This window comes from Danaus plexippus, chromosome 6 (genome assembly GCF_018135715.1).
Source record: "Danaus plexippus chromosome 6, MEX_DaPlex, whole genome shotgun sequence".
Classification (NCBI taxonomy): Eukaryota; Metazoa; Arthropoda; class Insecta; order Lepidoptera; family Nymphalidae; genus Danaus; species Danaus plexippus.
In genome coordinates, this window is record NC_083540.1 from 250,355 (window position 1) to 278,123 (window position 27,769).

The following is a 27,769-nucleotide window of genomic DNA, read 5'->3' on the forward strand; positions in this document are numbered from 1 at the left end:
TATTCTACGGAGTCCAGGGTAAGTGGCCGACTCTCTTCCTTGTACAGCCAATGACAGACTCGACTGCTTTTGTGAGATTGAACTGAAACGATTACTCGGCGCCACAAACCGGATAGGGTTAAAGGTAATTGTAAAATCATAATACATTGTGATTCAATGGAACTACTTGCGAATATTTATTGAAATAAAAAATATATATATTTTAAAATGTTTTTTTAAATTCTCTACTGATAAGGTCTGTTGAAGCTCTATCTTTTCACTGCCACTTTTATTTACTTTTTTCTATTTCGATAACTTAGAATTATATTCAAACAGCTCCGACAAATTTTCTTTGCTTAAGTTTTTCAATATTGAAACTACTGTTTGGATGTATTTCAAAGAAAACTTTTATATTTATAGGACATTTTAAAAATTTAAAGTATTTTTTTAATTACAACAATTTACCAATCACTACAGTTCATATCGGATTATATCGCTTCAATCCTTTCAAATAAATTATCCGCAATAATTGTAAAACAGCTCAAAAACTTGAAAACAATACCGGCCGTAATTTAACGGAATTAGTTAATTAAGCTAATTAAGTCATTAGTCAAGTAGATTGTAGTCATTCCAAAGTTATTATTACGGCGCGAGGATTCACGTATGAGACGAAGCGCCCGCACTAAACAAATTAGTGTCAGACGCACACATGCACACACACACACACACACACACACATGTACGTGTCCTGTGTCCATCACTATACTACTATAATGGTAGACACTTATTTGACTATAACTGTAGGAATTATCGTGAGATCACGGGTCATTATGTATCGACAGATACTGGGTCGTATGTTAATTATATAATGTATGTATGTATACGAGTATATACGAGTCTTCGACGAAATTGAAATGTACATAATACCAGCATTGGTTGTGATATATGAAAATCGATATCGCCAGGACACACACAGGATGTTCCGTTCCTCCTTTCGTCGAGTAACGAGGGATGGAGTCATAATTCCTTACATTTGTCACAGCGACAGGTTAATGCGGCTGATGTACTGCCGAAGGGTATTCGCAGGGTTGTTAAGAAAATAATCTCTTTCAAGAAACCGGTGAAATTGATTTCGAGGGATTTGTTCCGAATCTTCGCACATGAGAATATCGTTAGAGCTTTCGGGTCCTTCTTTGTCGGATGAGTTATATGATGATGGGGCTTCATATATATGAATATAAATAAAATTGTTAGAAAGTTTTTTCATAAATCATTTTTATTAAGCCACGTTCAATTTAATGAATATTAAAATTATATACGATTATAAAAAACGAGCTTTATATCTCTTTAAGTTACAAAGTATTATATTTATGTAGCAACTTCTAGTATTAGGTTTTTTTTATGATTTTACGATGTCTTCAAATATTAATAAAACGAGGAACGACAAGTAATATGTCTCATAAAGTTAGGCCTCGTCGCAAGCGACTGCGGCGTCGGTGACTCGTAAAATATCAAATATAACTACAGTCAATAATTTTACCGACATTTTTATACATAAAGTTAATAATTGCCATAATATTTTATAAAATTGTAAGTATACATTCATACAACGGTAGGGTGTATCGAAAAACTCTATTGAACATATAAAATCCAGGGTATTTTGACGAAGACGAAGAAATAAAGAAATTTCGATTTTTGTCTTAGTATAGGAGAACTTAATTTAAATTCAATTCAGTGAACGGTATTCACCATTAATACTTTACCTCCCAGATGTCTTATTATTTTTAACCATGTCATAAAATAGAGACTACAATAATACTTAATTTTTACTCATTTTGAAACTATACATATTAGCATATATACCTTAGCATAAAAAATGTTTAAAATAAAAATTCCCTCTATTTTTGTTTTGACAGTTGGAAAGAAAATTTTGCTAACAACTCCGTGACCTCTGAATTAATATCGATATTATTGATAAATGAATCAACAATTTACGAACCGGTTATGAATGAAAAGAGTTATGAAAAACCGCAACGTTTTTTTTTAAATATTTAAGTAGCAAATGATTCAAAAAAATTAAAACAGGTCGAAGAATATATTCCTACCGTTTTTCTAATATTTAATATTTTAATCAATCTGTCATATTGTTGAGAACATGAACATCAAGGGTTTGTACAGTTTCAGTTAGAAACAATAGACATATAGCTGTCTGTGATTGATTGTAACATAAAACGATTTCTTGGACAATATCTGATAATTGGTAAATGTACAAAGCTTATTTTTTCGTAACGTAATGAATACAAAAACAATGACAATATCTGAAATAAAATACACAAAAAACTACATAAAAGTCGACCTATAAGATTGGTAAATATCCACAAATTCTCAAAGGAGAACAAAAAATCTCATATGGCCCTAAAACACGCTCGAGCAAAAGCTATGCAAATAAGAGTCGCTTATTCCCGCTATTGGAAGTATCAGGTGAGCCAATATCGGTAAACACGACAACACTGACAGCCCTCAGCCCCTCTGCCCCATACCTCTCACCCCTCAACCCTTACCCTTTACCCTTTTTCCATTCAACATGTACACATCACAACCGCTTTTCTATTTAACAATAGGCTTCTGATGCTACATGTTTACTATATAACTGTGCTATATATTATATACATTCGAATTCTTTCATGTAATAGTAAAATATGAGGTGTGATTAAGTAATAACATTTAATATGGAGTCATTAAAAGTTCGTTCACAGTGAGTAGTTCAGTAATGGCTGCTCCCACGGCGAACACGAGGTGGGGCGTTCTGGCGCCATCGACTATTTCGTGTGATGGATATGTTTGTTTAAATATCATTTGTACTAAGTTAGTTTACGCTATTCGACATTTATTATAATCATTTTGAACATAAAATCATCGTTTTTCGTATCCAACATCTTAAACCTTGAAGTATCGACTGTTCGAATGGTGTCGTCACTGAAATGGATCGTCTGTCTGTCTGAGAACCGTTCTTCTTTGCAGCTATCACTGAATCCTTGTGTGGTTTAAAGGTTTAAGGTTTCTGTGGATGTTTTTTGAGATCCGCGAACGATGTTAAATCCGCTCTCGGCGTTCACTTGGCACGGACTGACGGGATTATTTGCGGTTTCAATTAACATACTGCCTGCCGCCGGGATTAGTTCCGTAACGATAACAACAGCTGACGCAAACGATTATATTTGCACATTTCGGTATTTTATAATCGAATGAAATTGTTAAAATTTTGTACGACTCACTCATTTGTTCATTAAGCCTTATAATTTGATTATCAATTTAAACGCCGGGAAAAATAGTTTTTTTAAATGTATGTCTTTTAAAAAAGTACCTATTATTACTAATCTAACTAGAAATTTATTATCTCTTAATACACACATACACACACACATACAGGCCGACTGTGTACGTTAATATTCGAGTAAGATATGTTTAATAGCCATGTTTCTTGCATGAGGTGAAGAAACACAGTCAGAGTTAAGATTTATTCTAATAAATATTTAAATCTTAATTCCATTAGGAGTGTGATATACCAACCTGGTGTTGCAGTCGACAGTCTCAAAATTACCTTTTACCTTTTGCTCTTAATTCTAGAAATAAAATGGATGTTTGCAGTGCTATATTTTTTCTCAGGAATAACATTTTTAATATTCAAACATGAAAACAGACAGTTGTTTAACAATAATACTTAAATAAATTATCAGTGTATAAAGTATGCCTTCTGTGACAAAAATATTGTTATTGTACAGGCACCTCGATCACAGAACTTTTCGTCTACAAATATTCAATAAAACGATGTTTAAATTATATATTTATTAAATAACCCGTTCCCCAAATGCATATATCAACGAATATAAAGTGCAATATGATCAGTTAAACCGGGTAAATATATATTACACGATAACAACTGAAATATAAAATAAGCTATTATAAACCGGGCGAGCTTTTATGATGTACGTCTCACTGACTCCAATGTTCCAACAGACAATTTATCCTGGAATTAAAGATATATTACAAAAAAAATGGTGACTTAATAAGCGGAACCTCGCGACCGATTATCTCGAGAGCGAGTTGTAATTAATACTTGTATGAGAATGCGCAGATACGACTATCTTGTAGTCATTAATGCTGATAATTCTTATTTTGTTTTGAATCTATGAAATCAGTTTTAATTAATACTTGCTGTAAACTTTGAGCGTAACAGATTAATAAAATTGTAGTGCTTAGTCAGGAAGTTGAGGAACTTCGATGTTGGGAAGCTGATTTAATCTCACATTGTATTATATTATTACTTGTAAGGTTAAAACTAAACACTAAGACTTCCTTAATACGAGCATCCTGGCTAATCTATCCCTCCCCTCTTCCCTCCTCACTCCCCTGCTGCAGCCAACTCCACCGGTTACACTCAAGGCACCGCACTAGTGAAGCGTCGCTTATTTTACTTTTGGCTCTTATTATTCTATATACATAATAATGTAATGTCTGAAATTACAGCGGATTTCCGATTAAACTTTTATAGTAGTAATACCTATAATTATTTTAATAAAATTTTACAGTTCGAATATTACTTTCACGAAATATCGGTTTTCTTGCCTTCGAGCTTATCCCTTCCTATAGATGAAACATAAATATTTTTCATCTCCCTTCATCACGCAACACAACTCGATCTATTGTTCTCGTTATATATATATATGTATGTATATATGTATGGCAGAGAAATCAAGTACTCACGTAGTGTCAAACGAGGCGGCGACGTGCGTCGTGTCATTTCAGAATTCTCCTAATACTATCAATCTGTTCAAGGCCATATCTGATAATGTAAATTGATTTTCGCGATCGGCACCCACTTCCTTCCAATCCTATTCTTCACAAATTGCTATCAATTTTAACTTTATCTGTAGGGATATCATCTTCGGTATCGTGTTACAACATTTTCTAAAGTGATTTTTGGTTTTTCTCTTTCAGCGATGTTAATTTTTATTATTTATATTATGAACATATTTCAAATCCGGTCCACAACCGCCATGATTCATCTGACCTTACCGGTGCCGTGACTGATTACTTTGGGGATTACGAGACAATCCGAAAGCCTTGTTTTAATTTTCACAAATATGGCCGTGTCCGTGAGTACTTGTATTTATCTAAAATCAGGAGAAAACATTTTTTACCGTTTCATCTGTTCTATTCGCTTGGTCGTACCAAATGTTATCGTAGTAAAAGTTATCCCTAAAGATGTCTCGAGTGAAGTGTGTTATAGGTCTTTGATATTTCCCCAACTGTTCTACTGAGTAAGCGAATGATTCGGCCAATTTAGTTTCGCTAAGAGATTACTTTTAAAAGCTTTATTCGTGAGGAAGACAATAGTCGTAGGGATCCTTTACAACGGAATGTTTTTGTCCTTTTGTTATTCGCTGTTAGGTCCGTTCATTGTTCACTAACAATCCCGTGAACTAGACTTTGCGTTTCTTATCTTTGAGATAAATTGACCTTCCCCTCGCGAAGGGCTTACAACTTCGTTCAAGTTATTGTTTACCTAAAAGTATCTGTAAACTGATTCAAGCATACCTTATTTTAGATAATTTCCTTAAATAATAATTATTATAACAGGGATACTGCTAATTACAAATCGTTTCACCAACCATTTATATACATAACACACTCGTATATACCCTAGATGTCATATGCATGTTATGTCATATTTAACAATGTTGGCTACCTTCTAACATAATTTCATCGTAAGTAATTTTCTGTGTCATACTAACGTGCTACTATTAAAGCACATAAATTTCAACATAATTGTGCCCTTTTTGATGCCCGAGTTAACACGAAAATTGACTGTCTGATTGAGATCAATTGTAATTATATAATAATATCCTAAAATAAAACTAATTATTTTTGTCATTAACATCCTGCAACATTATCAGTGACTGTAAATAACAAAGGTGGCCCTTTAAAACTTTAACAAATGTTATTGGGATGGAAGATAATAACCATCAATAAAAACTAGTAGTACAGTAAAATAAGGCACTTCTTACAATTCAATTTTATTTAAACTTCATCTTCCCTTTTACTTGACAGAGAGAACGTATACAAAATATAAAGAACAGAATAAGAGACAGAAATGTTTCAATAGTACATCATATGACGAACTTCTAGCTCTAGTATTATGGCCGTTCCCTACGTGTCATGCGCTGCCGTGGATGGAATCCAATAAAACGCTTACTGTTGGCACTCCGCACTGCCCCACCTGACTGCACTATACAGTGGAACACTCCGGCACTGCCGTCCTTAGCGACACTTCAAATAGCACGTTTTTCCTCATTTTAAAATAAGAAGACATTTTTCTTTAAAGAACTCTACTTCTAGCTTGACGTGGATGTTTAATATGTTCGCAGGCGTGTTCATCCAGCCCAGATACTTTAAATGAAATAAGAACTTCAATTGAAATTTTTTCATGTCACGGATGTAGGTTTGAGTTTATGAAACGGCTGCGTCTGAACATTTAAAATAAATGCGTTCTGCAAAGATTTAACAAGAAAAAAATCTCATCATTTGCATAAAAAAACGTTAATTAATGCAACTAATGACTTTTCTACTATTTCTCGTACAAAGTTACGTTTTGTCATCAAAATATATTTCTTTTTTATTTTAATGTAATGTTTTTAATGATTGAAAACGAATTTGTTATTAAATTAGTTGAGTGTTTTCACAAAATGATCTTATATTACTCGGCCTAGAAGCTACAACATAGTGACGGTAATTCGCTGGCTCGGTAATAATAAAACATTATTAGAGGAGCTACTTCACGGGTCACTTGTCAAAGTCCGTGCTGCACCTCCCTAACGAAAACAGTACTTCGGAAATAGTGATCTTAATTCAATGATGTTAAAGATCTTAATAGACTGATGTCATCGATCCGTTGGGTCCTTCGTACGTGTATAGGAACTCCTACAAACTCCTGGCCCTATCTTCCAAATTCCTGTTATTTTCATCAAAGAGAATTTTATAAATATTTATTCTTTCGTAAACAACTTTTTTCTATTACAAACTTCTTCTCGATAACTTTTAAGTATCGACATGTGGTAAGCTACAATAACCAAGTTGTGTTTTGTTTTTCCTCTGTAAGTATTATTATTTTTTAATTTTTTTACCGTAACCTAGAATGCCACAAATATGACATGTTATAAACATAATACGTCATATGTACATATGTCATTAGCAGTTAGTTGGCAATAGTTTAAGTGTTAATTGGGAGAGATTCTATCCCTTAATAGATAATTTGTATAAATGTTAAAGGTATGTCGTTATTGTTAATGAAATAATCCTTTTCGCAAGATTACTAATATATGTAAAATATGTTCAACTATAAGAATATTTTGTTCATTTATTTTTGTAATTTTGGCCGAAGTTGTGTCAAAAAAATATTTTATATTAAAAAAATTTTACATACGTAGATTATAAATCAATAAGAAATAAAAATAACAACTAGCAATACAAAACTTATCAAACCACAAATTAAAAAAATCCAGAGACAAAATTTGTTCCAAAAATAAACAAAACAGATTTGAGTAAAGCTATATTTTAGTTTACATTTCAACCATCAACGAGTCAGCTGGTCCGGTTGATAGATGAAACAGATTTCTCAGTTGATTTGAAGTTGTGTATAGTACAGATATTACAGACCATTGCGATTGAGTTCAGGAATTCGGTTGGTAGTTGAGCATTCCATTCAACGATAGATTTGATAACGAGAGCGACACACTGAACCCTCCATTCCTCGGCTGGAATCTCGGTTCTAGAGACCGCCGTCATGGGTTCATACGACCTTCAGCCAAAACAGAATCGACACTGATACTCTCATGATATAGTGTATAATATAATTGTACTCGAAGTAACGAGCTGCTCCTACGGATTGACATTCATTTGAAATATTTTACTTTTATATATTGAACTCGGTACCAGCCCCGGCTTCGCACAGTCTCTTTACAGAAAATATAAGATAGCCTATTTAATTTTGAGAATTATTAAACTTATATTATGATAACCTTCAAATAGTACGCCCGATTTAAATTATTTAAAAAATAATTTTCAGATACTGACTTCAGTATACATAGGCTTGAAAACAAAGTAATAAGACTTAATACCGTATTTATGTAAATAGCTTTCCAATAATGCCAATTTTTAAAAGTTGTAAAATGGATTTAGTATGGTATCCTTAAGGTAGAGACATATGCCACCGCGGATTTTTCTGTAGACCTGTATAAGATACACAATTCCACCATATATTATTTTGTTATATCTCAAAGACTTTACGCAGCGTTTCCCTTAAAAGCTCTCAGGCGGCTCATGTTTTCCCGACATCTTCAACAAATGTCGTTAATGTACACAGAAGTAAATACAAAAACTTAACAAATTATACACTAAAACTTTCCTTTAGAATCACGCTATCGAGTGTTGATAACTGTTTGATAATCGGTGCAGTAGTTTTTCCATTTATCGCGAACAGACAGACAGCTGCGGCGAAGGACTTTGTTTTATAATATGTATTGATGATATTGATGATTATGATGACAATATGATGATTTTATTTTACGAATTTGTCAAATATTGGAATTTTTAAAATCTGAATTCAAATTAAAACAATCGCCTTCACAATGGGATCATTGTATGTAAGTGGAACAATCGGAGTGCACATTATGCAAATTGAGGGAAGTGCAAGAAAGAGGAATATGCTTCGTATGCGAGCTAACTCTGAGTAATGATCTCATTCATCAGGCTGAACCGGAGACCACCTCCTCCTCGCTCCCGGAACACATCGACAGTATTTCCAAGTGCTTTCATTGAACGTTCTTGATCCCCGACTTTTTAAATACTATCATTATTTTTACTGCGAACAGTTGTTACGATAATATTGTGATACATATGTAAAGGTTCTCTCCATTTGTATCACAATATTACATTGACCACCGCTAGTTATAAATCTATCGCCATGTGTCATCAATCTATATGTCAATAAACTTGTACAGCACATGTCAAAGCGTTGAATAGAACAAGTTGCATCGAAGTGTTTGTCTCGTTTATTAGACTAGTGTAAAGTCATGACTTTACCTGGTATGTTTTGATGTTATATGACATGACAGGTAATAAAGCCGTCGAGGTGTTATTACTGTCATCAGCAAATTTGATCTACACAAACTCAAATATATTACACACATTCAAGATTTACCGCTGCTAATAGTACGTTGTTTTAGAAATAACTTACTTTGAATGACGGAGACATTCGAATCAATACGTATATTACATCAGAATATAATGACCGCAAATGAAACATGTTTTAGTTAATAAAGCGTTTAAAGTTTTCATGTTTAAATAGCAAACACAATATCGACTCAGTGATCCACAGTACATAACGCTTACTCTTGTACTCTTAATTTTAGTTGCGAATAATAAATACAGACTGAAAGTTTTAAACGCATTGGAATTGTGACTTGGATAGAATTATTATTATGATAAAAGTTATCCTCGTTCTTAAACATTATATTCATAAAAGATGTACAAATGAATTTCAGTCACAAAATATGTTATGAACATATTGCTACGAGTACATACTACGAGTATTGACTGTCGAATTAGTTCTAAATTAAAAAGCGACTTTACGAATTCTATCATAGCAAAGATTTTAATTGAAACTTATTTAAACTCAATACTGGCAATGAAATACGAATACATTTTGTGGAATGAACAATTAGAAACAGAATGAGGAATTAACAACGCGACCTGAAATGGGATAGTTTATAGTTATATGTTGCAGCAGTTGGACGTTCAACGTCCTGTAAACTATTCACACACCAACCATTCTAAAATTAAATAACTAGTAATAAAAATGAGTTTAGCAAGGAGTCGATAGCTTAATAGAAGTGAAGATATGAAGAATTGAATGTCTTCTAAACGGCGCGGCTCTTACTCCCATACTCGAGGATATTCAGGTCATGAGCGCTAACTTGACTATCACTCGGAGTCTCCAGAGCGTGCTATAATATATTTAGTACGGAGGACGTTTTCATCGCGTCTGTACGCCATTTCTCTCACTCATTCATTATTTATCTCACGACGCGTTCCTGCTCTGTGCCGGGCAATCTACCTCGGGATGTGCCGGCAGACTTAAAGTTTTATTAAATCATGTGTTGTATTAAAATTTACGACGACATATTATGAAATAACGATACCATTAAACTGAAATACAGTCTCTCAGAGCACAGACAAACACATTGAACCGGCCCGTTACCTTGTTTGTTACGAACGGAAGGAAATTCGGAGTCAAATTCAATTTAACTATATAACGTCGTTAGTACAATATATCAGATCATATTTGTGATAAGGTTCATGTCGCTCTAAGGATATTAACTCTAATAAAACTATTAACTCACTCAGCTAATACAATATTCCCTTCTTGGAACTATGTGATATCATTTTCATATTATGTTAATCAGAATAGTCGTGTCAGACACGTTACACGGAATCAACCAATGTTTGTGTAGATCTAATATTTGGTAGGTGTCCTTCAACGCTTGTCTACAACACACACACAGCTTCCAAATATCTGATAATGAAATTAATTAGTTCACGAGAGTACGACTGTTTCGCGCAAATAATTTCCAATTAGTATGAACCCTCTAGTGACGTCCTTTAGCCAACGAACCGATACCGCGTATCAAAATCAAACAATCATTGTTGTCATCTTATTTATATCTGAAGTTAAATCTTATTCTTTCATATTTTTATCTCAAAACAATATATTTTTAATACGTCTATTTTTATTGCTTAATCTCCTTTGTTCTCGACTATTTAAAATCACAATAAAAATATCAATTCGTGAAATGTTTAGGAGAGAATATTTTATAATAGACTATTCTTTTTGATAACGCTTCTTTTACGATGGATCATCCTTTAATTATAATACATCAGAATGTCATATAAAGTCACAAAATATGTTTAGACATACTTTATATGTGTGTACGCGAGCAAACGATGCCATAAACGCGAAGGTATAACTTTTATATGAACGGATATGTTTGATGGCATGGAGTTACTGCGAACAATACGAAATGATATCGTCATTCATAACAATACAAGTGAAAACCAGCGGCATAAAGTTCACTATTATATCACGCAATATGGTGATGATCAGATCGGCGGACATGACTTGATGATTGTTGTACTCCTTATCTCATCTCTCAGTAACGCTCGTCAGTCTGGTGATAAGTTGTAACTCAGAAGGTAACACATATGTATAACGTATAGTCTAGCGAATAAAGAACTTGGGATCGTCGGTGATGTATACATATGTCATATAATTGAAATCAAATATCTAAAATATTTATGCACCTTGAGCACGAACTAACTAGTCCGGAGCACAGTTAGAGTACAGTCTACTTCATTTCACTTACAATTTTGTGTCATAACAAAGTCCACAGCAGCCTTGACAAAGTTTGGATTTACTAAGATGATGGCAAGAGAACCGTGAGTCATGTAAATATAATGTTCTTAATTAACCTGTGATATTGTTAATGAAACATTTTCTTTAATCGGTGTGCGATTCTCCTACTGGGACCTGCCGGAGGTACCGAGACAGAATGCTTTGTTTCCATTTTCCATCAAAATTCACAATTCATCATCGCTAACTAAATATATGTTCTGTGGTTTCTTAAATATTTATTGTATTCGTTTTTTTTTCAGAATATGAAAAAAGTGTAATTAAATAAAACATCCTTTAGTACCTCCCTGAGATTACAGTAATATTGTTGTAGATAAAATATTATACTATAAATATAAATATATATATTTAAATAAGACGTCAATTGAGATACATCCCATAATGTAACTAAATTATAGAAAGTTCTTTGACTAATATTTTTTAAAACGTCTCCGAGGTCGGGGTCGCGGAACTGGTAGTAACGGCTCCAACCCCCCGGCGCCGCCGCCCGCTCACTAAATAAAATGAAACAGTTCACATATATTCGTAATTCAATAACTCCACCCAGGAGCGACTTCCTCCCCCAGGACGGAAACTTTCCCGATATGATGGATGTTACGTTCAATGCGTTTTTTGATTTGAATTCGTGTCGCTGGTTCAAGACAAGGCAATCGCTGCTCTGTTTTATATCACTTTACATTGTTTGACGGCTTGTCTAAGACTACTTGCAGTATTCTGTCTCATTCAAATGCATTTTTGCTCACAGCTTAGGAGTCACGAGATATCTCTATTGATTTTTTGTAGAGTCTGCCGTAAGATACATATGTATATGATTTATTAATTTCTTATCCAAACTGTAACGAGAACTGTTAGCGTTTGATCGCTGACAGAAAATGGATGCTGGTGACAGGTGTGTCGTTAATGAGAAAAGTTGCAGAAGGTTTGCTTAGCTGGTTCGTGGAGGAATAATAAGTGTAATTAGAACGTTGAGGTTGACCTGCTTCGCCGCTGTTGACCTACCCGCCGCCCTCTGCCAGCCGCCCTCCGCCCTCCACCAACCGTACGCCGTACGCACTCATGAGTATTTTTCAACCAACACTAGACTTTCATGACGGTCGGTCGTTAAAATTAACGACTTAAACTTCTATAAAAGATTTTAAATAAGCACTTTTTCATTTGATAGAGTGGCCATTGTGTAGACTTTTCAATTATTTTGCTATAAAATTAAAAAAATTAAAGTCTTAACAAATTACTATAAAGAACCAACTTTTGCCCGCAACTCCGTCCGCGTGAACATGAGAGTTGTTCTTTGCCACTACAGCCACTGAACTCGAACTACACTTAATGATTCCACCCGTGTAATTTCGAGGTCGGGATCAGGATTGTGATCGGGATCGGTATGGGGATAAATGTTAAAAAAAAAAACACTACGGCCACTGAATCGTAAAATGCACTTGAAGGTTCCTTCCGTCTGATTTTAGGATTGATTCCGGGATCGAAATCGGGATCGAAATCGCGATCGGCATAGGAATCGGGACCGGCGTCGGGATCGTGATTGGAATCGTGATCGTGATGAAATATTTTATAAGCTGATTATTATTTGAATGAGGTATCACAATACAAAAATATGGTGCGCAATTTAAACGGGGTAATTTCGGGATCGGGTTAAAAGGTAACCTATGTCTTTCTCCAGACTTTCACCTATCTATGTACCAAAATTCATCAAATTCGATTTAGCGGTTCAGGCGTGAAAACGTAGCAGACAAACAGACAGGCAGAGTTATTTTCACATTTATAATATTAGTATGGATTTATTATTTTCATAAAATGAGAATCTTTAACCTATAACTCACTTTAAATATTCATAAAGAAATGAAACTAAAGGTTGCACTAAACGAACTTCAATATGTGGACATGGATGCAACAGTTTTATAAGAAATTGAACAATCATGACCGCTATTCAATCCACGGTAACCTAACTCTTTATGCCGTGTTCTTGCGAATACCACAAAGAGGCGAGTGATTTGAGCAATTCGACGCGAGTGATCTAACTGTTCCCCTCCCCGTATCAACTCAGAACGTGACAAACACAGTGCTGCAGCCAATATCTCGATTGTTTCTTGGCGCCGCCTGACTCTGCCAGCTCCTTCTATTCTTTGTTTGCTCCTCACTAACTAAGCTGATAATCGTTCGTCATTAAAACGTAACATATTCTTTCAATTAACTTACGTCGATTTCTTTTAATATTTTTCAGAAGCCATTTATTTTTTCAATATCTAATATTTTTCCTGTCAATAAAAACTTTTTCAATTAACATTTCTTTTGCTTTATATTATTTAAATGTGTTTCGAATACAATTTATTTACGTTAATTTGTTTCCTCAAAATCTTTTGTTCTCTTCTAGTATGACATTAAATTTTCGCTGTGGCACTTCTTTTATCACATCTAATAAATACGTAATTACAAATTAATTAGCAATAAAGTCGCGACAAAACGGCCTTAATATACTCGGCGGCTTAATTGGGTAGAGACACAAGAAATGGTATAATTTATCAGGAATGTAATGAAATACTTCCCTCGCGTCTTCGTTCAGTCGGAACAACAAATTACCCTGCTAACGCACATCCATTAGCGTCCTGCTACAGTCACGACACTCACTCGAACACAACTCCCTACTATGCAGATTAAGTTGCTCGCTAATTGTTCTTCCAACAGCTTTTTGTGTTTCATAAAAAATATACTTGATTATACTCGCTGACTTGATATCTACCAGAGAATTCATTTCTCTTTGGATTTTAATACGTTCGATAAAATTTAAACGCAGCGCTGGTTCGGCTTTGGTTGCAGCACCAAATGTATAGTATAGATTGTGTAAAAATCTGATTTATTATTCATTTGTTTCCTAGATATTTAGTCCTCTTCAACACTTCTTTCCGTGTAACACGTGTCCAAAAATCTTCAAAGAACATTAAGATAAAACTAAATTAATATTTTTATAAATAAACTAAGATAAAAATAATTCTAATTTTAGAAGAGCTTTTCTACATTTTTATTGCATTCATTATAACATTAAAATGATGCTAATATATGTTGGGGGGTTATGAAAGGAGTTAGTCTCTGAGGGAAAGTATTAGTCTCAGTTTGAGGGAAAGTATTAGTCTCAGTTTGAGGGAAAGTATTAGTCTCAGTTTTTAATTGATTCTTTAATCAGTGATTTCCAGCATGTACAGCGTACACAGGCAGTCATAAGTCTCGATTAAGGGGATGTCGTGTTGTTCCCGCGTTTACATTTATTGGCTAACTTGCGCTATTATCAACGTTCTACTTAAAACTCTAATCCGCTTAATAAAATTAATTACAAAACTCGATAACAGTACAAAAATACGCCGGTGAATTCCGGCTCACTAATTGTAATTCTGTGGTATGACTAAAAAAACATTTTTTGTATTATTGCGGCTACAAGAAATATTTATTTTCGTATCAATTTAAAATTTAAATAAAAAAGGGCAATAAATTGAAAAAAACAATTTTAGATTAACGTACTACATAAAAATAAACTTAAGTTACTTTTTTATTCCTGAATTAGAATTTATTCTTACAATATATGAATAAAACTAAGTATTGTATCGTAAATAAGGCTATGTATATAATGGTTGCTTGTATCTAACCCTCAATGTAGGAGGAGTCTATTAATCAATTTACCATCACAGGCTTTTTCTTATTTTTAAAAAAATCTCGGTAAATTCAGTAAATTAACTGTTCGATCCTACCTTAATAAGATTACCCCAATATAATTTCATTGAAATTGGATTCCGCTTGTTAGGAATATTGAAATAACACGTCTCTTCCGACATCAGCTTCTCAATAACTACGTTATTTATATTTAAAACTTTCAATAACATCACTGTAATCTCCAATTAATAGTCCAATGAAACAATCAATAGAGTTTAGTAAATAAATATGACAATGAAACAATAAACCGTGAAGGTCTCTGAGGAGACGTTCGGTAGTCTTGGTAAGTGTTCCTTTGATCAACAGTGTTTATCACGACACTAAGTCACAGCAGGCTTTGTTTTTATTTGCGACTCGCTTAATTATTTAAACCTCCTGGGAATTTCTCAAGCCTCTTTCATTTCCCCAGCGATCGTAAAGTATTTTATAATAAGCAATAACTTTATTGACATTTCTGATACTTTTTCTATAATTTTGTTTCTCATTATTTATAATAACTACGATAAACTCACAGAGAGTCCGTCGAAGTTACAAGATAATCTACTATTAATATTACAAAACGTACGCGTTATATTAAGTTGTCTTTATGAAGTATTATTAAAAATGTAGTGAGCCATCTCTGTACCACGTGTGTCACACCGCAGTCTATTATTCCTTAGTTGTTCACTAAACGGAGTACGAGTGACTACTCGACAACTTTACTAATAAAATCTGTTTGAATAAGAATGAATGATGCTCTCTTAATTATAATCAAAGTAAGCAAGGGCTCCTAACGATGATTTTAAATTATCTTCTGTTTTTGTTTATAGTGCCATCGGCTCGGATCCTGGGAGGGCCCGATCTTCACGTAGACATCGGCTCTACTATAAACCTCACCTGTCTCATTCAGTTCAGCCCTGAACCTCCCGCCTACATCTTCTGGTACCACGAGGACGAGGTGAGCGGACGAAAAGTAATTATGATTCAAATCTTTACTAGATCCTAAGGAAACGGCAAAGATCTAGAGCACTGCGTTCCTTATTATAGTTAGAATTAAATGTTAAGTGATAATTTAAATCACTCATCTCCCAACGAAGCCTATCGCGCTCTATATCTATGCTAGCATTTTCTTTATACAATGTTTGTGTTCAGAATGAAATAAATTCAACGCGATGAAAATGTTACAAGTCAATATCCCAATACATTTTATAGCTACAATATAAAAATGTTCAAAGAAAGACAACTCGTCAAAATACAATGTCACTGTTAAAATATTCACAACATTCATTGAAGACTACTTACAAGATTCAATCCGTCGTAACACAAAAATATATTTTTTTTTCTTGTATAAATCTCATAGATATTTTTGAACTACTTCGTTTCTCTCCACACATATATCAGCTGAAACTATATGTAGGCTGTTTTGCTTCAAATCAAGTCGGACTTGCAAAACTAAATTTCATTTAAAATATTTTCTACTTTGTACCCGGATCACAATACTCTCGTATAATTTATAAATTTCTAACCATAAAATCATTTGTTGAATGTTGAACAAACAAAAACGTCACTCTATCGACATAATATCAATTCAGTATATTGGAATCACATGACAAACTAATCATAAGGAACTCCGAAGAGACACATATTCACTATTATAACATGCTAACTGTGAAGATGCACAACCTCCCGAGACACGCTCATAACACAACATACAACCTCTCGTCTAAGAACACTTGTCTCGAGACGATCCACTCAGAGAAACATTATTGGATAATATCCTGGGAATTATGCAGATTTAATTAATTACCGAACGCACATTCTGGACACAATACATTCAATTATAACATATTGTGTTTTATAAATGATCAATTAAATCTGAATTGATAGATAAAACGGATTGAAAAGCAAAGTTAGAAATCAATGAATAATGGAGATATTTGATATGTTATCGATGATTGACTTACTCGAGCATGTATGGAACCATCCTCATTTCAGGTTTTCAGTTCACATTTTAAACTTGATAGGCTTATAATATTAATACGTACTGGTACCAAACCGACGCAATGTTTCTATTAAAATAATTAAATTGTGGGTTATAATGATATGCATTTAAATATTTATTTGTGCGCTGAACGTGTGCTACATCTCGTATAAATATGTACGTATATTGGTTTTAAAATACTTTACAATAATACTGTTACCGACACGACGTGTCCTGGTGGTGGTGAACGGTTCGCCCCGAGCTCTTCGCAAACGACATTAAACTAGCTCGTAATGTGCACTTCTGTTGTAAGTCTGCGATATTTAAGTCTATTTCATCGCTCGAGGGAATTTTAAAAGGCTGATTCAATTCGAATGCACTACAGAAATCCTATCAAAAATATGTTCCTTTTAAAATAATATTTGCTAACTTAAAATAAAAATAGTTTTCACAATTTCCTGTATTCGTATAGAATTGTTAATCGTCGAAAATCTCTAGTACCGATACAAGCCACACTAACTTCAGACAATTTACTTTCATTTGTTAATTTTATTAACCATTAATCATTTCTCTTCTCATAATAATTGAGAGACATAATTTTGGATATACTTTGCACAACTAAGATTAAAGTCTCAATTTAAATGAACACTTGGAGAATATGGGTTTAATATAAAGAAGGAGTCACAGTTTATGATAGCGATAAGTATAAAAGTATTGAAGATAAAATTTCAGATTAACCAAACTAAATCGAGCTCGTGAAAAGGAACGGAGTGGGTGCGTTTAATGATTTTATACCATCGGTGCAAGAATAGTGTATTCTACATCTGATGTGTGAACACACTCACACATGTACCGTCGGCACGTTCATGGATTGAGTGCAGTTTAATAGTTAACCTCATGTTATAGTTGTAGTAGAAAATAAAGGCAATGCGAGTGAGGTATTGAAATGAAATTCATCCTTTTCATGTTAATGATTTGTTATCGCATGGCGAAGTGTCCGGTCGCGAGTAGCGAGAATAGTATCAATGAAAGATTTAGGATAGACTCTCGGAAGACATTCCTTTGATGAATTGAAAATTCTAAATGACATCAAGACAATCTATCTGGCGGCGAGTTGGCTCCATACAGGCAACCATTGTATGCGAACGAAAATTCCCTCAGTACCAACATCGTTTAATGATTGAGATGAACTTCTGTAGGACTATGGTAACAAAATTATGACGCATTGAAATTACCCGACATTTATTGAAACTTATTTCAAAATAGAAAAACTTCCGGTTTTGTTTGTTTGTTGCGATTTAACTTAGGAACTGCTGGTCGGGTTTCAAAACATTCTCGCCTGTGGAGAGCAACCTCTTCTCTATATAGTATAGTCTATAGTATATTGATATAAAATGACACCTAACTTATTTGAGCTATGTAATCGGAGATATGAATAATTTGCCGATACAAGTCATTATTTCCCGCGAGGTCTGCAGACCGGTAATAATATACAAGGCTATGTGTTGTATTTCCCAGTAGTTATTATAATTAGCATTGAAAGAAGTCTCTTATTGTAAATACCTTAATCTCATTATTTTCGTTGTTTCCCTGTAAACTCTGCCAGGTCATAAACCTCACCCTTCATAACTTGTTGTTGACATTCTAGAGAATCGCTGTTTCATGAAGATTACTCGAAAACATAATTTTGTTGTTCTTGGAGAAACAATACAACTTTGATAGTTTAGAAAAATTTACACAGCGTAAGTCACCTAGCTTAGATTTAATATCACGTCTGTGGTTTCCATCAAAATAGAAGGAAAGACATTTTTATTGGTTTAGATCAAAGTATTTTTTATTAATGAAGTCCATAATCAGGTTTCAGCAAACAGCTTGCATGTTTTTATACGTTTTATATCTTTATTATTGACAGTAATGAAAGTCGAATAAAAAAAATTTACAATTAAAAAGATATTTTTTTATCCACAGTCAATACACGGTTATCTGTTTCGTTTGATGTTTATAGACAAATAATACTACGAGTTATCTAAGAAAGAAATGTTTGAAGAAATCTGAAATGTAAGCAATGTATGTCAGAGAACTCATAAAGGAAAAAAACAACTTGTAAAGTACCTATACATATAACCTATTTCAATTCAGCTAAGTTTATTAGTGGTGTAGAAATGTTAGTTTTTAAGAAAGTATAATTAAAAATTACAAATAGGAGTATAAATCAACGTTTACTTAAAATCGAGCAACTTATTTCAAGAGCTTCATATAACAGTAAGAGGAAAAATAAAGTTTTTCATCTATCGATCCATTAGATGACATCATAGCGAAGCATTGCTAATAATACATTTTTAAGAACCTTGTCCTAAATTGCTTTCCATAAAGGAATTTTGGTTATTGAGATTTTCAGTTCGATTGACGTTATTGAAATTAAAATTCGTTGTACAGAACAAAGCGATTTAATATTCCACTTTTATAAAGACCACCAGTATTGCTTGAGTGTTATTGTTAACCTTCACCGTGTTGTGGCGGTTCAACACTAAACAGTGTTTTTGATGAAGTAGTTGTGTATCTTTGTCTCCGGTACAGTGCTGTTGAATAAATAATTATTAAACATTACACCATAATAATAAATCTATTTAAATTTAATCAAACGTTTGTAGAAGCCTTCATATACTAATCATTCTTGTGCGACACAGCTGAGCCTTTAACTTTTAATAAAATATCTTATGTATGGACACACATTTTTAGATAGAATAGTATTATTTTGACCGATAAAAATGCGGCCACTTCGTATACCCAAGTAGAAAAGCCTTGCTCAATGGCTACTTCTCTAGTGAGGCCTAAAATATTTATCGTAAAGAGATAAATTTTCCGAATCCTAGATACGTGGTTCCTTGTAGCCTTAACCAAGACGACCTGTGTAATTTATTATTCTTGTTTGATTTATTGACGTACGAAGCAGCAGGTAACACCTTGAATGGCATGTATTGAGACTTATATCTCGTTTCATCCAATTTCTTTATCCTTACGCAATCAATTGTCTAACTATACGAGTATATAGTTATATTTAGATAGATTATAGATGGTTTTTCTTCAAATATAACAATCATTCAAGGGGATTGAAACGGCCCAAACTATCATTAAGTTTGTTTTTTCGAATTTAATTGACTTCAATATCTTATTTACTCACGAATATTGTTTTAGTAATCTCACATATTTCTATAAATTGACCTCCGGACCTTTTGGTATTCTATAATAAACCACTTAAATTTTTTTTAAGTTGTCAAATGATCTATTTTTATATTCAACAACGTTAATTTAGTGTTTATCATAAGCGTGAGTTTTCCTCATATATCGGAGCCACAAGAAAGCTGACTTATATAACAGGGGTCATTGTTTACTGAACTACTTTTGTGTTTTGTTAGTGGCCGTGAAGTTAAAGAATTATATGATTTTATGAAACAACTATGCAAATAAATATAACTACCGGATACGCAGCCATTTACTGGGATATATTTGTTCAGAAATTATATGAAGATTACTAATAAATTTCGAATACTGTCAAGTTAACCTCAATGACCCAAGTTTGATTGTGTCCTTCGTTTGTTTATCCAAAAATTTTTCAAAAATTATTATTTTCCCAAAAAACCGTTCCTACATATTTTATTTCTAATTGCATACGAAATTTAGGTTGCGTAGCATTGAAATTGAGAGTGATGTAACTTCATGAAATTACAATCTGAGTAAAACTTTTTCGGATCGAGGGCACAAATAACAGACTTTTTAAATATTTTTTCTTTTCAGAGTGTTAATAATCCCGATCAAAATTCAATTAAATGGACATGTACATATGTATTTATGTACGATTATGACAAATTAATAGAAAACAAGACTGTGAATTTTATTTTAAATCTATAACATTAACATTAGAACCATGTATTAATAACAAAGACAATCATTTAAATCAAAGTCAAATGTGAAAAACTGACTATTTTTATAAAAGTCACTTATCAAATACTCCGGAGCACTTGCAAGAATTACTGAAAATATAGATTCTACTCGGTGAGCTGGTTTAAAAGGAGTGGTGCGGCTTTTTCTCTACCCATACGCCGCTGTCGCCTGTAATGCGACATGCGATAGAATATAGATGAACGAAAAACTTGCTGCAGCGGAATAAGGCTTAATAGATATCGAACGCGAGCACACTTACTGCAAATATTTTGGACATCTTGTTATACATATATATCATTTTGGCTTTAACTAGAGTTATGTTGGCCATAAATAAGGACTTTATTATGGTTTTAAAACCGAACTCTTTCTCTAACCCAGCTGCCTGGTCTAAATGATATCTTTGACATGACATAACAAGGTCTGTCCTGTCTACTAGTAGTGTATAAATTGACTAGCCTTTAGATCTTTTAGACAACGAGATAAATTTTACTGTTATTATAAATAAAATAGCACATATTTATTTTTATACACATGACAATGAAAAAGTACAAGTACTAAATACTTTTCACTTGAAAGAGTTTTGTGATTATTTAAAAAATATATTATTTTTGTTATGACTTATACAGTAAATGTTATTTTATAATTGGGCTAACTTAGCGAAATTTGTTTCAAACGATTCTGGGGACAACAACTAGAAACAATTTATTTGATACTACAAATAATAAAATATTCCTCAATGTAATTACCCTACTAAATACTACGGCAGGCGTTATGCTGAAGTCGAAACTGACGCCAAGAAATTACTTGAATCATTATTACGCAATTAATGTTACTGAGCGTATTATATTTAAACACGGAGGGCGTAACAGTTTACCCTCTGAAACTTTTAACGATTACTACGAACGATAACAACCGATTACTATGAAAACTACGTCAGACGGACTCGTTCCAGAAGATATGGCCTACAAAAACCATTAAAAAAATATGTAAATTACTTTGCGAAAGCTCTTATTGTTCGGGCCCTTTAATTATTCCGGGCTGTAACTTAGACAAAATTGGCGGGTTTAAATATAAGTCAGATAAGCGTCTCAGGTAAGGCCGACGGGGGCTGGGTGGCGCTGCATACAAATTACTCATTTTCACGTAAACACAACACTTCATTAGAATTATACAAATCCAAGGCTTCTGAGGCAAAGACTACAGAATTAAGCGAAAAGACATTTTTTGATAACAATCGTTTCAGGATACGATCAGACTCCGACAAGTCGGCGCAAAGTTACGGACCAACTGACTACATCATTAAAACCCGCTATCTATACTAATTGATAGAACACACACAGAGAGACATCGCGACTGCTTCTTTATATACATCTTCATTCACCAACACTGAAAAACTAGTATGAAAATGCACTTCCTAATTACATTCTGACATACTTTGCTTTTATTCAATGGAATCATAGTTAAGGCTTTCCAAATATAGAATTGAATGATAGCGAAAAATAACATATACATTAAGAAGTTAAGTAAGAAAGATTACTCCAGATTAACATTCTAAACTGAGTTCATCCGAAGTCATTTGTTTCGTTTATCTTTTTAGAATACCCAGTGAAAATTTACAGTAAATTATTTAATAACTAAAACATACAAACTGCTAAAACGTCTGCGGTACATCGACACCATCGCATCGCCTATTTTTTAAACATGGATACTACAGAAAGATATAACTATTATCCGATTATTATCAGATATTCTTACTAATTCATAAACGTTTTCCTCGTGATTTAGAAACATTAAAATAAAATGACATAGAAAGCAACATCCATCTCGAGGAGAAAGTAGGTGAGGGTTGCGTTATTAGTATTCGAGCAGCGTCGTACCGAAGTTGAATATGAACGATAATAAGTACTAATTCCGTGCGATATTGTTTCGTAAGAGCGCTATTAAAGAACACGTGCGAGCCGATGTACGCTCTCCCTCATATTAGCGTCGGCTGCTCGAGCAGGGAATATAAACGCACCACTTTAGACTCTTCGCGAATGTTTGTCTCTTGAGCGGTTACATCCAAATTGCCACACTTTATAATTAAAACTATGTCCGCGATGTTTATGGGCTACATTAAAATTTATACGATTTCGACCCGTACATTAGCGAAAGTTTGCGTTTCATACTAAACTTGGGGAATTTAATTTAACTTGCTGCGTCCTCGAAACGGAAAATATGTTGTTTTTATTTAATAAGAAACTTTGTGTTTTCGAGATAAGCCACGTTTTAGTATTCCCAAGTATTAACTCGAGTTTCGACGTCGGCTCAACTTTGTCTACAGTTTTTGACTTACTAATGTCAACAGTGAAGCTAGTTCCATGCAAACCATTGACTTTAAATGAATGCCTCACATTATGAATTGTATCGAGATGAGCTGAGTGAGCACTGTATACATACTAGTTATGTCGTATGGTTATGTGCGTGACCGTGTGTTTGTGTTCGGAGAAGCAGGTGATATCGTATGACTCCTCCCGGGGCGGCGTGTCGGTGGTGACGGAGAAGGGCGCGGCCACCACGTCCTACCTGCTGGTCCAGGACGCCACACCCGCAGACTCCGGGCGCTACTCGTGTGCACCCTCCAACGCAGAGCTCGCTTCCGTGAGAGTTCATGTACTTAACGGTAAGTTAGACATTTTATTTTCAGTTAAGATCATCTATATATCGTGAATTAAAAAGTTATTGAGACGGACAAAACACAAATTAGCGTTTTAATTCCCGTTATTTTTCTCTTCGATTTTTATTTTTGAGAGTGGTTGCTGTTTCAGAAGTTTAGTTTTTAATAAATTCTTTTTCTTAACATACATTGACAACTTACCGTGACCGTGACACATAATAACGTCTTCGTGTCACATTTACGTAGTTGTAAATTATGTGCACTATGCTGTTAATTTTTTACAACGGTAAGAAGAATGTGGTCGCGTAAAGTAACTGCTATCTTAATTTATTTATTGATTACAGGCGAGCGTCCAGCAGCCATGCAGACGGGTTCAGCGGGTCTGTCAGACTCCTGGGTCTGTGTGGTCACGTTACTGGCAGCCGTCGCCCTGCACACAGCTGTACTGCACACACAGCTCACCAGCTGATGTGCGTCTCGCACAGACTCGCAGTGCACAGTGATACCTGCCCGTTGACCGCACCCAGCGCCCCGCCGCCTCACCAGGCTCAAAACACCACGGTCACTTAAACTTCGTCTGACGGAAACTCAGTTTTCGGCGAGCGACTTGAATATTATAATTCAGTATGTTAGAAATATTATTGTAAGGTTATTATGGGCAAGAGAGTTCTTGGATCGCTGTGTTCATTAATTGCCACGATGCTGTGACTCGCTCTTGGTCGCTCGCTCGATGGTCCCGCCAAAAGGAGGAGATATCTGATATTGACATAGAATATGCCAAATATAAGATAAGTGAAAGAAGGTATGCATTTCTTCTTCGGATACTATTCAAGAATGTTTATTAAAGGTAATCAGTATACTGTCTTGTCGGTAAACTCGCGCTAGCGGGGGCGGATGTCATCGGAGCAGAGAGACACTGCTTCCGATTTGTTCACATATTTTGTATATTATAAAATGGCCGTCGTCACCGTCATCACCGTCTTCACTGTCATCTCCTTCATCATCGTCATCACATTCATCACATTCACCTTCGTCAGCCGGTTCAGTAATCGGCGGTGACGTTGTAAATACAACTTTGTTATAAGGCCGAATTTGTATTTGTAATTATTATGTAAATGTTAAGTACTAGGCACTTTCTTCAACAGATTAAATCCTCAAATAAAACAAAGTTTTAATTAAATACGTCGCAAGTGATTAGATGTAAACGTTGTTCGGTGAGGACGATCTGTTTGTTTATTGAATTGAAACCCTTAATACGCGATTAGACGAATAACGAAACAAGAAAAATATTTGTATGTTTATAACTTAGAAGAAAGTAAACGGTTACTCGTGTTTATGTAATTATATTGATAATTCATTTATATATATGAAAAATGTTGATGTTACGATTCCGATCGATCGTCGCCGATGGAGGCTCGCTCGCGGCCTCGTTCCAACGTCTCTTGCATATTGTAGGACCGTTTATGACTAAACAAACAGTGTTGAGACCACATTTTTGTGTAATTTAAGTAATTGTTATAACTGATGACATTACATATTTACGATTTATGAATAGTTTTTAATAATTCGTCTGATTGAATTTTGAAATGTGTTACGATCATTAGCGATGAGATAGTGCGTCAGTCGCAATTTTAATTTAACAGTAAAAAACAATACAATGGAATTATTCAAATAACAATATCACCATGTTTAATTAATAAGCCATCTATTCGCAAATTCGGAATGTGAAATGTCCGCAAATTGTAATCTATTTATAATCAAATCGTATAATTCGCGTGAAGCGTGAATCAAAACAAAATGCAGAATTTGGTGCTTTATTGTGTGGTGGATCCGTGAGAACAGTCGTCACAGTTGTAACCGTGTCACCGCTAGAGGGCACCCCGCACTAACTGACCTCAAGGTCACAGTGTTCATTATTGTACAGAAACTGTAAATGTCGAATTAAAAGCTACCCGCTAGAAGTAGAATTCTAGACGTTGATAGTTTTGTTACTCTATTGGAAGATTAAATGTTCCTAATTGGAATGTATATTTTAAATATATTAGTTTTCTATGATTATTGTATTCATATTATTTATGTCCTGAACCATTTAAGTTAGTGAATATGAATTATTTAATGATATGATAATTTCTATTATAGTAAGATATATTTAAAGCCACTCTTATAAGTTCAGTTAGTTTTAATTTCTAATGCCGTTTCTAAATCTCGTTAGGATTAATTAAGATAATGATTAAAATATAAATTAATGAATTGTTGATTTTTAGAAAAATTCTACTAAGTGATAGGTCGAGGCGACGTCAGCATCACTTGACATAAAACATTGTAATATAAATCCTCAAAGGGTTTTACTTTGACGTAGAGTTTATTGAAAAAATTATAATAATTGGCACTCGGCCCTGGTCTGTTGTTGAAGGTTTGGTATATGTGAAGAAGTATCTGAAATAGAGCCAATGTTAAGAAGATATAAAGTGTTAGTGAGAGCTATGTCCATGAAGAGATTCTGGTGTTTGTCTCACAGTAAAGCTATACACTATGTCTACACATCTCGACCCATCTCAAGCCATCTACACAGAAACTTTTTGTTTGTTTATTTAATGACAATTGTTGTCCATCACTCACTAACGACAAACACAGTCGAGTCTTGTATAGTTGTAATACGTCTAGATAATTCAAACTGAACATTTGTATAGCGTAATGTGTAAATATAATTAATAGAAAAGTTTTACAATAAATTAATTTAAGTAGACGAGAACACTTAAAATGTAATATATTATATGATATGGGGACTATCTATGAAGTATTTAAAACGTGAAACTTTATGTATACATGGATCGAATAAGTTTGTTTTCAAAATAAAATATTTAATATTTAATACTTTTTTGATTTCAAATCATTCCAAAAACCATCGGCTCAAACCCTAATCTGTGTTTTCCATAGCAGAGGTGGTCACTAGCGAATAACGTCAATTAATAGTTTGTTATAGTCTTCAATGTTCAGAGGAGAAGCAACGCCAGGTCTTCGATGTTTCGATGCTTTAATATTTTGATTTTTAAGCAAATGCGGATAATTAAAAAAAAATCAATATCACGTGTACATTTTCAGAATTACTATCATTCAAATACATTGTAAGTTTCTTATAGTTGGATGTATCTGGGAGTTACAGCGTTCGTCATTAGTGAGTACTCTTTTAAAAAAATGTACAAACGTAATCGTTATTACGTTAAAAATATATTCATGTAACATTGTATCTATTTCGTATTCCGCCCTGAACTCATCCTTCCTATCCAATTACTGACTTATACAGTAATGTATTCCTTGTGCCGGAGAACAAAATTCCACACGAGATCAAAGACACTGTCTAGTAAAATAAAAATAAAACATATTAGTTAGAAAATAATTATGATCCTTATAAAGTTACTACAACTTTAAAAAAATCTTATACTCACTCCATTCACGTCTGTTGCAAAAATCTCTATCTGCTTATAAAAAAATGCATTTAGTTGAAAAAAAACAAAACTGTAGCTCTTTTGAAAAGTGAACAGTCAATAGTCACGTATGGATTGAATTTCAGAGAACAATCAGATTTGGAAGGGCGTTCGTCGGCTTTTAAAAACTCACCGTTCAAAATATTGATTTATGAAAACAGATTGACAAACTGTCGGCGTTTCACAGAACGTATTAATACAAAACGCACAAAAAAATGTGCTATGAAGAATGAAAATTGCAAAATAGGAAAGAATGTTGTCGAAAGATAACCTGAAATTATTTGTATCTTTGAATCTAAGATGTCCGAAGGGAAAAAAATATCATAATTACATATACAAATACATTTTAAGTATGTTATTGAAATCAAATTATATCGCAGAGATAAAGCTGGAGTGTCAAGATCCTAACAGATTATTATCGAGAAACTTAAAATCCTTATATCCCACTTCTAAATTCGTGTTTACATTGCTAACATGAGAAAGATTTGTAGCTTACCGTGTTGCTTACA

The 27,769-nt window shown here is 33.8% G+C and overlaps 1 protein-coding gene across 4 annotated transcripts in view; it reads left to right on the top strand.

Moving 5' to 3' along the window:
* The window catches only part of LOC116778841 (zwei Ig domain protein zig-8-like), a 211,379-nt gene extending 184,732 nt beyond the window's left edge, over positions 1-26,647 (top strand). For 2 of the 4 annotated variants that reach the window (XM_032672892.2, XM_061529860.1), the window contains 3 exons: positions 16,027-16,169; positions 23,610-23,781; positions 24,120-26,647. In XM_032672892.2, coding sequence (XP_032528783.1) covers positions 16,027-16,169; positions 23,610-23,781; positions 24,120-24,244 — 440 coding nt within the window. In that variant the 3' untranslated portion in view covers positions 24,245-26,647. The remainder of the gene's footprint in view (positions 1-16,026; positions 16,170-23,609; positions 23,782-24,119) is intronic. The other 2 variants (XM_032672893.2, XM_032672894.2) reach the window with 2 other exon arrangements.
* The last annotated feature ends 1,122 nt before the right edge of the window (positions 26,648-27,769 follow it).